At 42.2% G+C, this 16161-nt stretch overlaps 2 protein-coding genes across 2 annotated transcripts in view; both read right to left on the bottom strand.

Annotated features, from left to right (window-relative positions):
• LOC108942046 (glutamate receptor ionotropic, kainate 1-like) overlaps window positions 1-4345 on the bottom strand; it is a 35954-nt gene extending 31609 nt beyond the window's left edge. Inside the window, exon 1 of the mRNA XM_018765096.2 lies at window positions 4222-4345. Within this exon, the coding sequence (XP_018620612.2) occupies window positions 4222-4306 (85 nt within the window). The 5' untranslated portion in view covers window positions 4307-4345. The remainder of the gene's footprint in view (window positions 1-4221) is intronic.
• Window positions 4346-14449: 10104 nt separating this feature from the next.
• Window positions 14450-15532, bottom strand: LOC108941238 (claudin-8-like). Its single transcript, XM_018763935.1, has one exon. The coding sequence runs from the start codon at window positions 15530-15532 to the stop codon at window positions 14450-14452; it is 1083 nt and encodes a 360-aa protein (XP_018619451.1).
• Window positions 15533-16161: the final 629 nt, after the last annotated feature.

The raw sequence follows: 16161 nt of genomic DNA, 5'->3' as shown, positions 1-16161 counted from the left end.
TGATATCACCATTTATAACAAGATTTTTGGGAAAATCCTGATAATACCCTGTTTGATATTCCTTCCTGGTGCAGTGAGCTTCCTCCAAGGCTCTGCGCCACCCACAAACAGAGGACCCTGTTAGCTGTTTTGCCTTCACACAATAACCACGTGCAGATCAGAGCCTTCCACATAATAATGAGCTGTTTGGGTGCAAAGAGGATTACCATTCTCATATGTGGCATCACGCTAATTAGCATATTCATTTATCGAGTTTTCTGATGCAAAGAAACTTCAGCCGGTTAGACCACTTTGCTGGAATTGCTCCAACAGCAGCATCCCTGACTCAAGAAATTCATGTATTCTTAATCGGGCGCAACAATAAAGTAAAATCAATCGCATTTCTTTTCATTTAAATAGCACAGAGGCGCCAGACACATTTCTGGCACACATCTGGCTCAGTGAGAACGATGTGAACGGAACAAACAACAGAACTGTATGCGAGGAACAGTTTTTCTTTCTTTTTTTTTAACCACAAAAGAGAGGATAAGAAAAGTAACTCAGAGGCAAGATGACTGAAAAGATGTCAGCAGGGAGGGCAGTCCACCAACTGCCTGTGGGTTTTGTTTATTGGGGAAAAAACGAAATTTCTCTGCAACAGTTTGTGGGCTGCACGTTCAGCAGCTCCTTATCTAGGAGGTGATGAAGTGGAGATAAACTAGGCACCAGGCCTCTGGTGTTTCTTTAGTCTTTACTATACCATATATCACTTTCTCAAATTGTAGGAGCATGGAGATGGGAGCAATAGAATCCAACACGGCGATACGGAGGAATCGAGGGGCCGTTCCAAGTAACACAAAGTGAGCTTACAGTACCTCAGATTAAATTCTGCTAGTTTTATGTAACATCACTGCTCCACGTGTTTTCTTTTTAATGAGGACGTACATATTAACACAAATTTAGATTACTGGAAATTAAAATTTACACTGCAACGATCAATTTGTATTTTTATTCTATTGTTTTTCTTCAAGGACTATCCTGTGGATCACGCCATATTTTACATTTACATTTACATTTATTCACTTAGCAGACACTTTTGTCCAAAGCGACTTACAACAGGTACTATGTAGTGCTACTAGCCCACACACCTTATTCACCAAGGTGACTACATTGCTAGATACACAACATACAAGGGGTTACTCATCCTCATATTTTAACTTGTTAAAATGCTTTAATCTTGAACTCAGCAAAAAATGAACATTTGCTGAAGTCTACACAACAACTAAAACACATAACTAAAAATTTAAAAATTTACAGACTGAAGTGTCTATTAGCATTCTCAGTTTCATACCAGTCTGAAACTGGAAGGCAGACGTTGATCTCAGACAGTAAATACACAGGCTGAAATGTGAACATGAATAAATGACTACTTCTACAACGTCATATTACTTACTAATGTAAGATTTTGTTCATTTTCGTTCTTTTTTAATTATGTACCCCATGTAAAGGGGTGGTTGTTTACTTCACCATATCTGAATAGCCCTTATTCAAGTGTTTTGATATACTCCACAGCTCTAATTGTACTGCTTCGGTCTATTCATGGACTCTTTTCAATTAATGGAGGACATGTTTTGTGAACTGCCTTTTAAATGAAACAGGACAGAACCAGTTCACTTCCAGTTCCATGAGCCATAATCGCATTGCGGGCTACCTACATGGACCCACAGTCATCGGGGAACATGGGTGAGACAAGCACAAAGGACAGATGGACATACATGCATGAGTTTGTGTACATGGGAATATCTACCTGTTTGTGTATGTTTGGAGAGGAGCAGAGAGACAGTGCTTTTGATATCAGTAGCAGTATTTGGACGACAAAGTTGTGTCATCAAAATTGTACTACACCTACTGCCAATAGCTTTGATTTAAATTGAATTCATGTTATAACCTTGTTTAGACTAGGTCTTCTCAAACCCTTTTGCAGATCAGCAGTCCTAAGTCCTGCACCCCCCACTGCCCTTCACCATCTGAACATCTGCCAGTAAGCAGCCCAATAAGTCAAAGCTGCCTAAATAAAACCAGCCCACTTGCCCTTTTGATGTTAGGGACTGAAATCCACGTAAAAAGTAGAACACGGTGTCAATTGACTTCTCAGTATCAGGTCTATTCAACAGAATTGAACTGATTTCTAAAACAAAATCTTCTACACATGCTGTAAACAAAACAAAAAAGGATCCAATTGGATAACTAGTGAAAGTCACGCCATCAATTGCATTGCAGAGCATATGAGGTCCGGTTCAATCCAATTTCCAGTGGAGGATTAAAGACACAGCTGGTAAGGGTGACGAAGAGGTTGAAGTAGGCATAGCTAGAGCACAACCCCTAGGGCCTGACTTCCATTTCACCCAAAGTATTGGGTAAACCGAAGAAAAGTCATCTATACCAAGGTCTTGAGGTGACTTGGGAGAAAAAGCCGTCATTGTAACCCAGCTGGGTGAAAGAGATGGAAGGGAGTCATAAGGAGCAGCACATTCCCATCCAAGACAAAGAACGTTAACGGAGAATACTGTTACACCGAGAAGCTCAGGAGCTGGCTTAGGAGTCATCGGGAAAATTACAAAGATTAGCAGGCCATGAACAGCTAGAGAACATTTAGAAAGATTAACAATATTAAGCACAGATTAGGAACAACCAATGGAAGAGCAGGGGAGATTTGTGACAGCCACTGGCCTTTGTCAAAGAGCAAAGCAGAGGTCATTTAGTGACAGACTAATTCTGAGTCCAGTTTAAGAAACAAGCCTTGTGTATTGTTACTACAGCCAATGGGACAGTTGTGTGACGTTTCAACAATAAAGCTTTTTCTAAAAAACAACTCCTCATAAGACATGTTTCCATCAACTATAAAACAATTTAAAAAACAAGCATCATAAACATTTCATGGATTGTATAGGCCTTATTCTTTAATACATTAGATTGTTGTAACAGTTAAATAAATGGAATGCCCAAGACTTCACTGTGAATCTGTAGAATACAGAGGCCCTCAGAGACATAGAGCCATTGTGGAGAAACCTCTTCAAAGGGATATCTTGGCACTTCCAGCAAGAAATGCTACCAAACCATAGTCAACCACACCTCAGCAGGTGGGAAGCTGATTTGAAGTGAGGCAAGACCAGCTGAGATGTCCACATCTGCTGCTTTTAAAAAGATACATTCAAGCATTCTGCATAAACACCCCCAAAATTTCATTAGCAAACACACCCACTATCCAATTGTCAAGAATCTGTATTCTGCAAGCACTTGTATCTGATACTGTAGAATCTGGAAAGTCTTCACAAATGTATAAATATATATATATATATATATATATATATATATATATATATATATATATATATATATATATATATTTTAAATATACATCACTAGGGCCATACATAGATGAAGAATCATCAACTTTGGCATTAAAATACATGTAAATGCATTTCAAACAGATGCTTATAAGAAGAGATCGTTGTGCTACGTTCTTAACATTTTTTTAAGAGTTTTTGTTTAATAGATAAACTAAAAGTTACCTAAATGTAGCTTTTCACAACAAGAATTTCATCAGTGCAGTGTTTCCGGCTGGTGTGAAAACAGAAAAGTTCTTAAACTACTGGCCAATAGGATGAAATGCTTTCAACCATATAAAATATAACACGAGACTGATCTTAAGGGTTTTTTGACTGCGGAAGGCTGGGCGATAGGGACATGTTGTGATCTTGCTCCTGCTTGTAACTGAAAGGTCTATAAATGCATTCAATAAATTTAAATACACAAAACAAGGCTGGTAGGAAGACAGATATACAGCATCAGCTCGGACCTTCTCTTTGAAAACTAAACATCCTCCAAGTTCAGCATCATAGACGTTTTCCACCTTATCCCACAAATTCCATTGATGCTGATGCGAACGCTGGGAAAGGTTAGGTGAACACCTGGACAAATCATATATTTAAATAGAGTTCATCCTGAGGTAAAACCAGTCAATACGCATGTTCACCTCTTTAACCTGTTGTGAGATCAACATCTAAACAGAAAATCAGGTTCAAGGTGAAACATACAATATAGGAAAAGAAAGGAAACAACAGGATTCCGCAAAGAGACCACATTCTAATAAAGAAAATTAAATGCAATGCTAACGAAAGCATTTGGAAAGGAAAGAATAATTATAAACATAATAATTTATAAATAACACCTGTCACTTACCTATTCTAAGGACTTGCTGGGAACTCAGACAAAACTCTGCCATGAAGTAAAGCTGCCAAAAGAACAGTCCTTTCCTCTTCTCCATGGTACACACAGAACATGGATGATCACTAGTTCTTCCCCGAATTCATGCCGATGCTGCCAGTCCCTGTATCCGCACCGCAAAGACGCTTGTGTCGGGCGCCACTGGTGTCCTGTCCTGTCTCATCATGTCCAGCTCTCTGTCACTGCTGTGTCCCCGAAGCTCCGGATGAGAGCAGTGTCTCCATCGTCCACCCCATCCGTGCCGGCGCTGCACCGCGTTTTGACTGAAATGCGCCCGGCGCGCACACCGTCCTCTCCTTCATTGCCCGAGGCGCGCAAGAGAAGAGAGTGAGCGACAAGAGCGCAGAAGTGAGAGCGCGTCCAAGCGCGGCGCGCGCTCCCGAGCGATGCGCGCGGGCGCGTTCTGGAGATTACCTCCCAGACAAAACTTCTCGGGTGTCGGACACCGAGGAAATGATTACGACAACGTGATGTGCGCTGGAGTCCGCGCGCCCTCTAATCTCGAATGGGCGCGATTAAGCGGCTCCCATGCGCGCGCGCTCATGTCCCACGCCGGTGAGATGAAATGAAAGGCGAAAAGCCCCTTTCGTTTCACTTCCAAAGTCGCCTTTACTTTACCTACCTGTTCAGTAGAAAGAGTAGAAAGACGTAGGAAATAGAAAAGAAATATAAACTCCTGCCCCCCGGTGAGCAGCATTTCACCAAACATACAGAGATGATTGATTGTACTGTATTACCATACATTTACTATAGTACAGCAGAATTTTACGCGCCTTGTGGTTTACAGGGCGAAAAAAATTTAAAAAAAAAAAAAAAAACCCGACTTAACTATTTCTCTCCGAAAATGGGCAAAATGGAGCGAAAACCGACCGGGGGCACCAGCCAGGACATCAGAGATACTCCACCTGGAGAGCGCAAAAGGACCGGCGTGTCACCATTGCGATTCATTATATCGTCCACTATTATGTTCTAATTCTGACTATTACCTACATCATTATGATTACTGTTTGTTCTGTGAACGGGATCCAAGCTTTTTTTTTTCTCTTTTAGGCGCTGTGCGCTCCATCAACCTCGAGTACCCACCCACTGTGTTCACGTTTACCAAACCGGTTTATAACAGTATAGTACTCATTTCACTTTATTCTAAATGTTATCCCTTTTTTTTCAGTTGAAATGTACCTTACTTTGCAATACTTTACCTGCAACTCAGAGCGTTGCTTTGTCCTAGGCCGCCTTTACCTCTTTTCTGCATGCTTTTTTGTTGAGGTTTTGGATCAAAACTTGTTTCTCTTTTTGTGCCATCAGATCCAACATTCAAGATACACAGGAAAAGATGTTATAACCCATGCATATTTTTCAACGGCTGTACACAAGGACCCAGTCCAACCACCAACATGAAGCCACAGAGAACAACACCCAGCATAGCTAACATACATCTCCATGACCTGAGACCAAGAAACTTAACTGACTTCTCCAACCCACCCACCAAACCATCAAACCAATCCCACCAACAAAACCAAACCAACAAACAAAATCTAACCCACCAACAAAAACCAAACAAGGCCTAACCTACTAACAAAAACCAATCAAACCAAGCAAAACCCTCCAACAAAAACCAAACCAAGCCTAACCCAACAAAAAACCAGCCACCAAACCAACCCACTATCAAAAACCAACCATTAGACCAAACCCACCAACACAAAAACCATCAAAATACAATCCCCAGCATAACACCAAATCAAGCCTAACCCACTAACAAAAAACCAACCATCAAACCAAACCCACCAAAGCCAAACCAACAAACCAAGTCTAACCCACCAACACAAAAAAAGCATCAAATCACACCCACCAACGAAATCAAACCAACAAACCAAGTTTGACCCACCAAAAAAGACCAGACCAAGTCTAACCCATCAACACAAAAAACATCAAATCACACCCAACAAAACAAAACCAACAAACCAAGTCTAACAAAAACCAACCATCACACCAAACCCACCAAAATCAAACCAACAGACTAAGCTTAACCCACCAACCAAACCAACAAACCACACCAGCCGGGTACCAACATGAGTATTTCATTGAGGTTATTAAGTGGGCACCTCCCTTCATTGGTGTTTTGTTGAACTAAGCCCATGACACCTCCGGAAGGCCCAACAGTGCAGTCCAGCATCCCAGACCCACCCCCCTCCACACACGTTCGATACACTTCACCCTCAACAAATACTGCAACTCCACTAACTCAACCAGTTAAACAATAATAGGACAATTTCATTAATTTTATTCCTATTTATTTCAATTTAGGCACTGGGGAGGTCTAAAGAAATTATATGTTACTTACACCTGTTCTTAAATTCACTGTAATGGGTCAGTTTCAAAAATGTGATTTTAGAAGCAGAGAAGTGCCACCGCCACCTGGTGCACACAGAAATAAGGTTAAAATACAATACTGCAACAACTGATTGCAGAGCTACTTGGACAAGCACTGAAAATGTCCCATAAACGCAGAATTTTATGACAAATTTAACTAAATTTTTCAATGTATTTGTTAAAAATTACCTCCAGCCTTTAATAACACCATAAGTGTCTTACATTTTGTAAATATTCTTACTATATGTAATTAAAATGATAGAGAAGCCTATAAATCGGTGTTTGTTATTACAGTAGGCCTACTTCTGTTCTGTTGAACATATTATGATCTCGACATACAGAACCGTCAAGGTAAAAGTTTTAGCAAAGTTGTATGAAACATCATGATATTTCAGAATTATTAGTGTTAATATTAGTTAATACTGAAATTATTCCAAAACTGGCAGTTAATATTATTCGATTCACAAATCCATCCTAACTGGACTTCAGTTCGGCGTTTAACACCGTCATCCCAGACCTCTTTCAGATCAAACTAATGCAGTTTTCTGTGCCCACAACCATCACCAACTTCCTGACAGGCAGACAGCAACTGGAGAAGGTGGGAAATTTACTTCCAGAGCCTGCACAGTCAGCACTGGCGCTCCCCAGGGATGTGTACGCTCCCCACTACTCTTCTCCCTGTACACAAAAGACTGCAACTCCAAGGACCCTCTGTGAAGCTCCTAAAGTCTGCAGACGACACTATCGTTATCAGCCTCATCCAGAACGATGACGAATCTGCATACAGGAGGGAGGTTGAACAGCTGCCCGGCTGGTGCAGTTGAAACGACGGAGGGAACTGCCTTGCACCCCCCCCCACAATTCTCAACAGTACCGTGTCAGCTGTCGAGTTCTTCAGGTTCATGGATCCTACAATCTCCCAGGACCTGAAGTGCGACACCTCTATTGACTCCATCCTGAAAAAGGCCCAACAGCGGATGTGCTTCCTTCACCAACTGAAGAAATTCAGCCTGCCATAGGAACTGCTGATCCACTTCTACTCAGCTGTCATTCTGCATTCTGCATTCTGAGTTTGTCCTGTGCACTGCTCTAACTGTTTGGTTTGGCTCAGCTACCACATCGGACAGAAATAGGCTACAAAGGACAGTCAAGACGGCTGAGAGGATCGTTGGTGCATCCCTGCCTATCCTTCACACCGTGGGCACAAACTCTTTACACTTCTCCCCTCTGGGAGCCCTTACAGTGCACTGTCCGCCAGAACGACCAGATACAAGAACAGGTTTTTTTCCCTCAGGCATCAGTCTCATGTCCCTATAGGTCTCTTGTCAGTGCAACAATATCCAACCACTTTTTGTAATTTACTTTTTATTTATTTACTTCTTTGTATTTGCACTACTAGTTACTCTATCATGTTTGTATACTCTGTAAATGTTATTTATTTATTCTGTAATTCTGTGTCAGCTATTTGTTGTCTGTAAACTGTCTGTAAATACTTGAAGCATCTAGAACCACAGCAAATTTCGGACAATAAAATTAATTCTCATTCTCATTATAAGAGGAAAGGCACTGATCACCGTAAAGACGAGACCTCTTTTTTATTGTATTTTAGCGACATCTTGTGGCCACCTAGGAAACACACACGATAAATAGGTCAATTGGAAAATTTTTGGGAAATAAGCGCCTTGCTGAGTGAGGAAGTGAGGTGTGAACCAGCAACCTCGAAGTTACCAGTGGACGTCTTTAGCACATACAACAATACTTCCTATTTACAGAGAGACACGTAAATGTTTATGGCGCTGCAGTGATTTGGGCTGCTGCCTTCACACCCAAGGATTGCCGGTTCAATGCCCACCTCTTGCTAGAGTACCCTTGAGCGAGGTACTAACCCTAAATTGCTCCACCAGTAAAAATACCTAGCTGTATATATAGTCTATATAATAGTGCTGCTGTCTCACAACGCCTGGGTGGTGCGAGAGGACATGGGTTCAATCCCCATTCACTCTGTGTAGTTTGCATGTTCTTTCTATGTCTGCGTGGGTTTCCTCCCACAGTCCAAAGACATGCTGTTCAGGTTCCCCCATAGTGTGTGAGTGACAGAGAGAGAGTGTGTGTGTGTGTTCTACTGATGTATGGATGAGTGACCCATTGCAAGTAGTGTATATAGCAGTGTAAGTCACATTGGTGAATAAGGTGTGTGGGCTCATAACACTACACAGAGTTCATTGGAAGTCGCTTTGGAGAAAAGCATCTGCTAAATGAATCAATGTAATGTAAATGTATAAACAGGTAAGTAATTGTAGACAGCTTAGCACTGTAAATCACTTTAGAGAAAGTGTCAGTTAAATGAATGAAATCTAAGAGAAAATCTGTAAAAAAAACACATTTTCTGGACCTCTGGATGAATTACATGCCCCCCCGACATTTGAAATCAAACACTCCAGTGTTTAAGCTGCACATTCAAGTTTACTTAAAGTTTATTTAAAATTATCATTCAATGTTTCTTTTAACGTCCCGTCCTGGGTGTGTCCCCTCCCCCTCCGGCCTTACGCCCTGTGTTGCCGGGTAGGCTCCGGTTCCCCCCGACCCCATATGGGCCAAGCGGTTCAGAAAATGTGTGTGTTTCTTTTAAAAAGACACAGTGCTGTGTATTTCAGTCAGTTCATTCTGTTTTCTACACCCATCTGTCCGCCATCTGTTTCTACTCCCATTAAAGTGCTTTTCTCTACTGCAAAACTGTGCTCTTCTCAGTCTGGTATCCTCTTGAAAAGACTAAGCTTGACCCTCAAATCTCCCAAATTACCACTGTCTCGTTACTGCCTGACTCTCAAAATTATTTCAGATGGCTTGCCCGTTTCTGCCAATTTCGTTTCTTTCTCGCAACAACCTTTTTGTTCGCTTTCTTCTCTCAGTCCTTTTATTAGAAATGAAAATTAATTGGTTTTGGCTTCTGTAACTGCAGTGCAAGTGCTTATTACATCCAACTTTTCATGGTCAGATATAAGTCTAATCATAGAAAAAAAGAACAGTAGCATTGCAGTTATCAGCAGAACTATTCTAATAATTTTCCTGTTATTTTAACTGTACTACCTAGCCAGCCAGTAAAATCGGAGCAAAATGAGAAAAAATCCTTCCATCTGTCAAGGGATGGTCAAAGCAACTTCTTCTTCCATCCTACTATGCCACTGGTGTGTAGGGCAGCAACAAAACACCCCCACTGCTGTCTGTCTTTGGCCAGCCTCTCAGTTGTGCCCCAGGTGTGGTTCGGGGCTGTCAACTCCGTGCCGACCGTGTGTCGCCGTGTCTTTTTTTGTCAGCATCCCTTCTCGGAAAATGCCCGATGCAGCACCACCGCCACCTCATTGGTATTGCTGCCTGTCCTCTTACTGACACCAGCAAAGGAGCTCTTTGTTGGAAATTGTCCTCGGCCAGAAGATACAGAGTATTTTACGCAGGCAAGCTGTGTGGAAGGTGAACAGTTTGGAGGGATCACATTCAGTCATGTGCCAGTACTCTGATCCACAGAGTAAGGTGACCATGACACAGCTCTGGTACAGTCGTATCTTGGTGTGGTTGCTGTACTGAGATGACTTCCAGATGTTGTTCATAACCTTGAAAACTCACGTGACCTTTCCCGATCTGCTGTGTATGTCGTCCTTTGCTCCGCCATCATTCCAAACAACACTACGCAAGTATGTGAACTTGTCTGTGTTCGGCAGGTTGACTCCATAGGCTTGGATCGATGCTGAGGAATCAGTGTTAAGAGTCATCATCTCTGTCTTCTGTAGGTTGTCCTACCCATCCTCTACCTACAGGTATACCTATACGGCATAGCCGTCGTATTTTCTCCTGCATGTGTTAACCAATTATAACAGCAGGGCGAGATCATCAGTGAAGTCCAGGTCTTCCAAAGGTGAAAATAAGGTCCATCCGATTCCTCTGTGTGCATTCTCTCTTGTGCGTCTCACCACTCAGTTGCCAGGTTAACTGAAATAGTTGACATGACACAACCTTGGCGGATGCCGGTCTTGACCCCAGAGCTCAAGCTGCTGTTTAACATTGACCAGGCTCAAGTGCATTAACAGAATACAGTCAAACACTTTTTCACAAAGCAAAACAGAAATTGCTATAGCCAGATACAGTGCAGTTATGCATTCTGAGTTGGCAAGGAGCAATGCTGTTCTTTTAGAGTGTTCACAAGCCAGACACTGAATAGCCATGCCCTGATTTAAAGACAGAACACACACACACACACACATTTTCAGAACCACTTGTCCCATATGGGGTTGGGGGGAACCAGAGCCTACCCGGTAACACAGGGCGTAAGGCCAGAGGGGGAGGGGACACACCCAGGACGGGACACCAGTCCATCACAAGGCACCCCAAGTGGGACTCGAACCCCAGACTTACTAGAGAGCAGGACTGTGGTCCAATCCACTGCACCACCACACCCCCCGAAGACAGAACAGTGTGGGATTTAATTTAAAAAAAAAAAAAAGCCATTTGTGGCAGCCACACATGTGGTCTACACCTATATTATACTGGAATAAGTAGTAGTGTGGTGGTTTGAACTACTGCCTTTGAAACAAGAGTGCATGTTCAAATCCCACCTCTAACTGTAGTGTGCTTGAGCAAGGTTTTTACCTTAAATTTATTCCAGCGACGTTAACCAGCTGTATAAGTTTTTCTGTAAAATGTACTTTGCTTTGAAGAAAAGTGTCTGTTAAATGAATAAATGTTAATTGTTAGTCACATTGGAGAGAAGCATCAGCTAAATTAATAAATGTAATCAACTGCAAAACTTTGCTGACTTAGCACTTCTTGGCAACTCCTATTTCTGTATTACTTTTATTGGGTCTCAACATGGGGGTGCGGTGGTGCAGTGGGTTTGGCTGGGTCCTGCTCTCTAATGGGTCTGGGGTTCAAGTCCTGCTTGGGGTGCCTTGCAACAGACTGGCATCCTGTCGTGGGTGTGTCCCATCTCCTCCCAGCCTTATGCCCTGTGTTGCCGGGTTAGGCTCCGGCTTGCCGTGACCCCGCTTGGGACAAGTAGCTTCAGCCAGTGTGCGTGTGTGGTTTCAACATATCGAAGTACTGCTTTCTAAATGAATAAATGAAAAATTTCTCAAGAAAGATACTTGCAACAATTTACAGTCATACTCCACACACTTTCAGAACCACGTGTCCCATACGGGGTCACGGGGAACCAGAGCCTACCCGGCAACACAGGGTGTAAGGGGACACACCCAGGATGGGACACCAGTCCACCGCAAGGTACCCCAAGCAGGACTCGAACTCCAGACCCACCAGACAGCAGGACTGCGGTCCAACCCACTGCACCACCGCACCCCCTGTCAGTCATACTCCATTTAACCCAAAAATACCAGTAGTTCATTCCATAAACATGCACAGTATTCCTTTTCTTGATTGCAGACACTTAAGAACTTCAGCCACAGCCTAGGAACTGTGAAAAGAAAGCATACCGCAGTCATACTGTGTTTCTACTCTGTTTCCGCTTTCTGCCAACTAAAAAAAAAAAGGCTTGTGAATGGCTTGTGTCCACTCAGTAAACACACTGACAGTGATTCCTGTTAACTGGCGTGTAGCATCTTTAATATCAACGCTAGTTCACGACATGTGTTTTCAGTGCTCTCCTCTAAATCTGTCTTCATACTCCTTAGGTACCTTGTACCTACCATGCATTACTGCCCTCTACAGGTGATACCAGAAACAACAACTGATTACCACACACAACGGACACACACACACACGGACACTGGACACAGAGCACCAAAAACACACAAGTACTTGCTAAGCTGTATTGATTCCGAGTAACAATCACAGAATTGCCAATTACTTTGCTATTTAAGCCCCTAGTGGCCATGATGAGCTGTTCTTCTAGGCTTACCAACAGCTTGGACTGAGCCTGAACTAACGATAGATGAACATATGAACCCTGAGTCTGTGTCCTTTAGTCTCACGAACCAATACAGTTGTCACACGGACCATTTTTGCTCCTTAACAGTAACTTTATCCCATAAAAAAAAGGTTAAAACAGTGGGACCAAGTTGAATGTCAGAGTTCTATTTTATTTGGCTGATTTTCACTACCAGCTAAACATTTGGTGAGGAAATGCATGTTGCTTTATCACTGCAACAGAAAAATTGTAGAAGATAACAAAGCACAAAAACAAACAGAGTTAAACAGGGTTAAAAACAATTAAAAAACCAGTAAAATGTTTGTATCTTTGGAAAATTCGTATCTCAAATGTCCATAACAGCGAGGGCCAGTGTATAGACTTAAACTCAATAGCACCAGAAAGACTGCATTACCCATAATACTCCACAGTGAATCAGCATACTGGTATTTTAAATTTGGCTCTAGTGTTACCTTAAGAACACACGTGTACCTTTTGCTTCTAAATCACTTTTCATGCATGAACAATTTTAACTCTTAATCCTCTTTCAATGCAGCGGAAGTGTGATTATGTAACAACCAGCTGACACACGTTTATATTTTTACTGAAAATCTTCTCTTCTTTTGCAGACCAGAGAAGCACCTACCTCTTTGTGTAACTACAAAGCGACACCGAGTTCAACAAAAATAGTTTTATTACTGTTATCTTCTCAATAACAATCAAGGGAAAGTGAACAAAAGCCTTCACGGTTATGGTGAATACACACTTTAAACATTGTCCAAAAAAGGGAGACTAAATGGTTTGAACGACCTAGGTTCAATGTTAAGTTAAAACAATCATTATTGATTTCCCTTTTCATATAGAGCTTGATGCTGAAGGAACTGAATTGGTGATAGCAACAAATTAAATAAAACATCGAAAAAGCGAACATTAAAGTTTCTTTAATGTTTTTCATACCTACACACACTCACACACTATCTCTCTTTATTATAAATACTCTAGTAACATTTATTATAATCTCTTTCTATGGCTCTCTCTATTGTAGTTACATTTATTATTCTTATTGTTCCCATTATTATTATGTTATTACATTGTATTATTATTATTATTATTATTATTATTATTATTATTGTTTTACGTTACACTATGACAAACATTTGACAAACTGACGTTAGATACCCACCATGCCTAACTGTTCCAACTTACATCAAAATCCGACTTAAAGACAGACTGAGGAAGGGAACTCCTTCGTAATCCAGGGACTGCCTGTATATTATTTTTGGTAGTTAATATATAGAAACAACTGCCTGCTTCTCAATTAAGCAATAACAATGTATCACTATGTCAATTTTGGCATGAAGTATGTATGTTTTAGGTCCTGCTTATAAGAACAACAAAAAGGGGAGCAAATACACAATGACAGCATGTTTTTTATGTCTTTTTATCATTCATCCAAATTGCAACCATGACCAGAAAAAATGCCAATGGAGTTTGTTTTGCCACTGCCAGTCTGACATTAAGTCGGCCAGTTATGGAAAAAAATGTCTTTACTTGCATGGTTCATAGGAATCCAGCAGGTGTGGCTATGCAGAGACCTTGGTCACCTATGTTTACACAATCTAAGACCAACAACAATCATCTAAGACCAACACCAACAACAACCTAAGAGGTTCAAGTTGATATTTTAGTTTTTAAACGGTTAAAACAGGATTGATGGTATTCATATGCTTCAATAACATTTCTGCTTATAATAAAAGGAAGTGAAAAATATACTGTGTAGGAAACTACAGAAGACATGGCACAGTATGAAGAACATCACATGCACTTAGTCATATAATAGAACTATGTCACTTAAGGGGTAGTGGCAGGCACATGTCTTCCTTCTTTGCGAGTTTCAGTTTATATATATTCTTCAGCACTGCTGACAGCACTATTGATGGAGGAATGTGGTTTGACAAAAGAAGTGTAGCTTACAGTGAAAGGATTTCTTGCTGGAGGCTGGAAATGGCGGCCATAGGGAACTAAAAAGGGTTCGGTATAGTCAGAGACGAATGAGGCAGGGTGTTTTGGGGTGGAACTGTGGAAACTGGAGATTTCCGAGGTAGGCCGCCAGGTTGAAATGTTAGAGTCGTGTGCTTCCGGCTGTCTGTGAACGAGGTTCCCGTTGTACTGGAAAGGCTGGGCCTGCATAAAACTTGCCATGCGTGGAGTGGAGGGCTGCAGAACAATGCTGACATTTCGTGGATTTTGCTGGTTCCTGGCACAGGTGGGCAGTTCTGGCAACGGCCGATCGATAGGGTTGCTGGTCCTGCTAGAGATGGGCTGGTACCCAATGAAAGCTGGACCACGTGTGTTCTGATCATACCCTATTAACCTGACAGGTCGTGGGTAGACCATGGCATACGAGTCCGAGTCTTCATTCACACGCCGGCAAACAAACATGAGCCCGGAGACCATCAGAAAACCTGCAGTTACCCAGCCAATGTAGAGCGCTTCGCCCAGCTCACGGCGCTGTGCGTTGAGCAGCAATGGGTTGTAGAAGTCACGGATGATGTTGTGACCCGTCCAGGAGACAGGGATGAGGACACAAAGTGAAGAGAGGCACAACGTTGTACCAGCTACAACCAGGAGGATGTTCTTTGCCCGTTTGTTCTCCTGCCACCAAGACACCCAGGGCATTCCTGCCAGCGCCACCAGCAGGCCCACAACAGCTAGAGCCACTGCAGAGCACATGAGACCCCTGGCAGCCTGCAGATCTGGCGGCAAGTACAGCAAAGAGTCGTACACCTTGCACTGCATCCGTATATTAGCCTGTCTGTAGCAATTCATCCACAGTCCTTCCCAGCGCGTCTCCATGACAATAATGTTCTCACCAATGAAGGCCGTCACCTTCCACATGGGCATTCCAGTGCTGGCGCAGGCCCCAATCAGGCCCATCAAGCCCAGGCACAGGGCGATGATCTCGAGTACACCGTGAACCATTGCTCAGGTAGCACAAGACCTTAACTGTTAGCCTGGAAGAACATCCCGGAGAAACACGAGAAAACAATCCCAAGGTAGAAAAACAGAACACTACCCGTCCTCAGAACAAGGTCAAAACCGTGAAATCAAATCCTGTACAAAAAACAGTAACAGTATGAAGGAAGAAAGAAAGGAAGAAATACCTTACAGAGCACTGAGCTACCACATGTCCTGAGAAGAGTGAAATGAAACAGCCTCTTTTCAGCATAAATATGCTACTGCGTCATTGTACGCTTGTTTTGTTTTGGGAGCAAGGTCAGCCTCTCACCTGGTTGGTCAGCAGGGTGACGGTGACATGGGCTGCAAGTGCATTTGTTGTCGTTAGGCAGGAGATGGGCTGGTCCTCCAGCTTTGAGTTCCCACATCATGATGTGTTTTGCACGTTTGCCATGCAGTCGAAAACTTGTGCTATTCTTATTTATATCTTTGTTTCAGCGCCTCTTCACTTTAATAAGGCTGTAATAATAACTAATAATAGCAACTTCTTTAAGTTTAAATTAACTCTGAATGACACTGTGAAATTTCTCAGTTTATTTTAATGAAGTTTTCAGATGTTTTTGTGCTATAAAGCAGTATTTTTGTATGATAAA

The sequence above is a fragment of the Scleropages formosus genome, chromosome 10, assembly GCF_900964775.1.
Source record: "Scleropages formosus chromosome 10, fSclFor1.1, whole genome shotgun sequence".
In the NCBI taxonomy this organism is placed as follows: domain Eukaryota; kingdom Metazoa; phylum Chordata; class Actinopteri; order Osteoglossiformes; family Osteoglossidae; genus Scleropages; species Scleropages formosus.
This window is presented reverse-complemented; position numbering and strand designations above follow the sequence as displayed.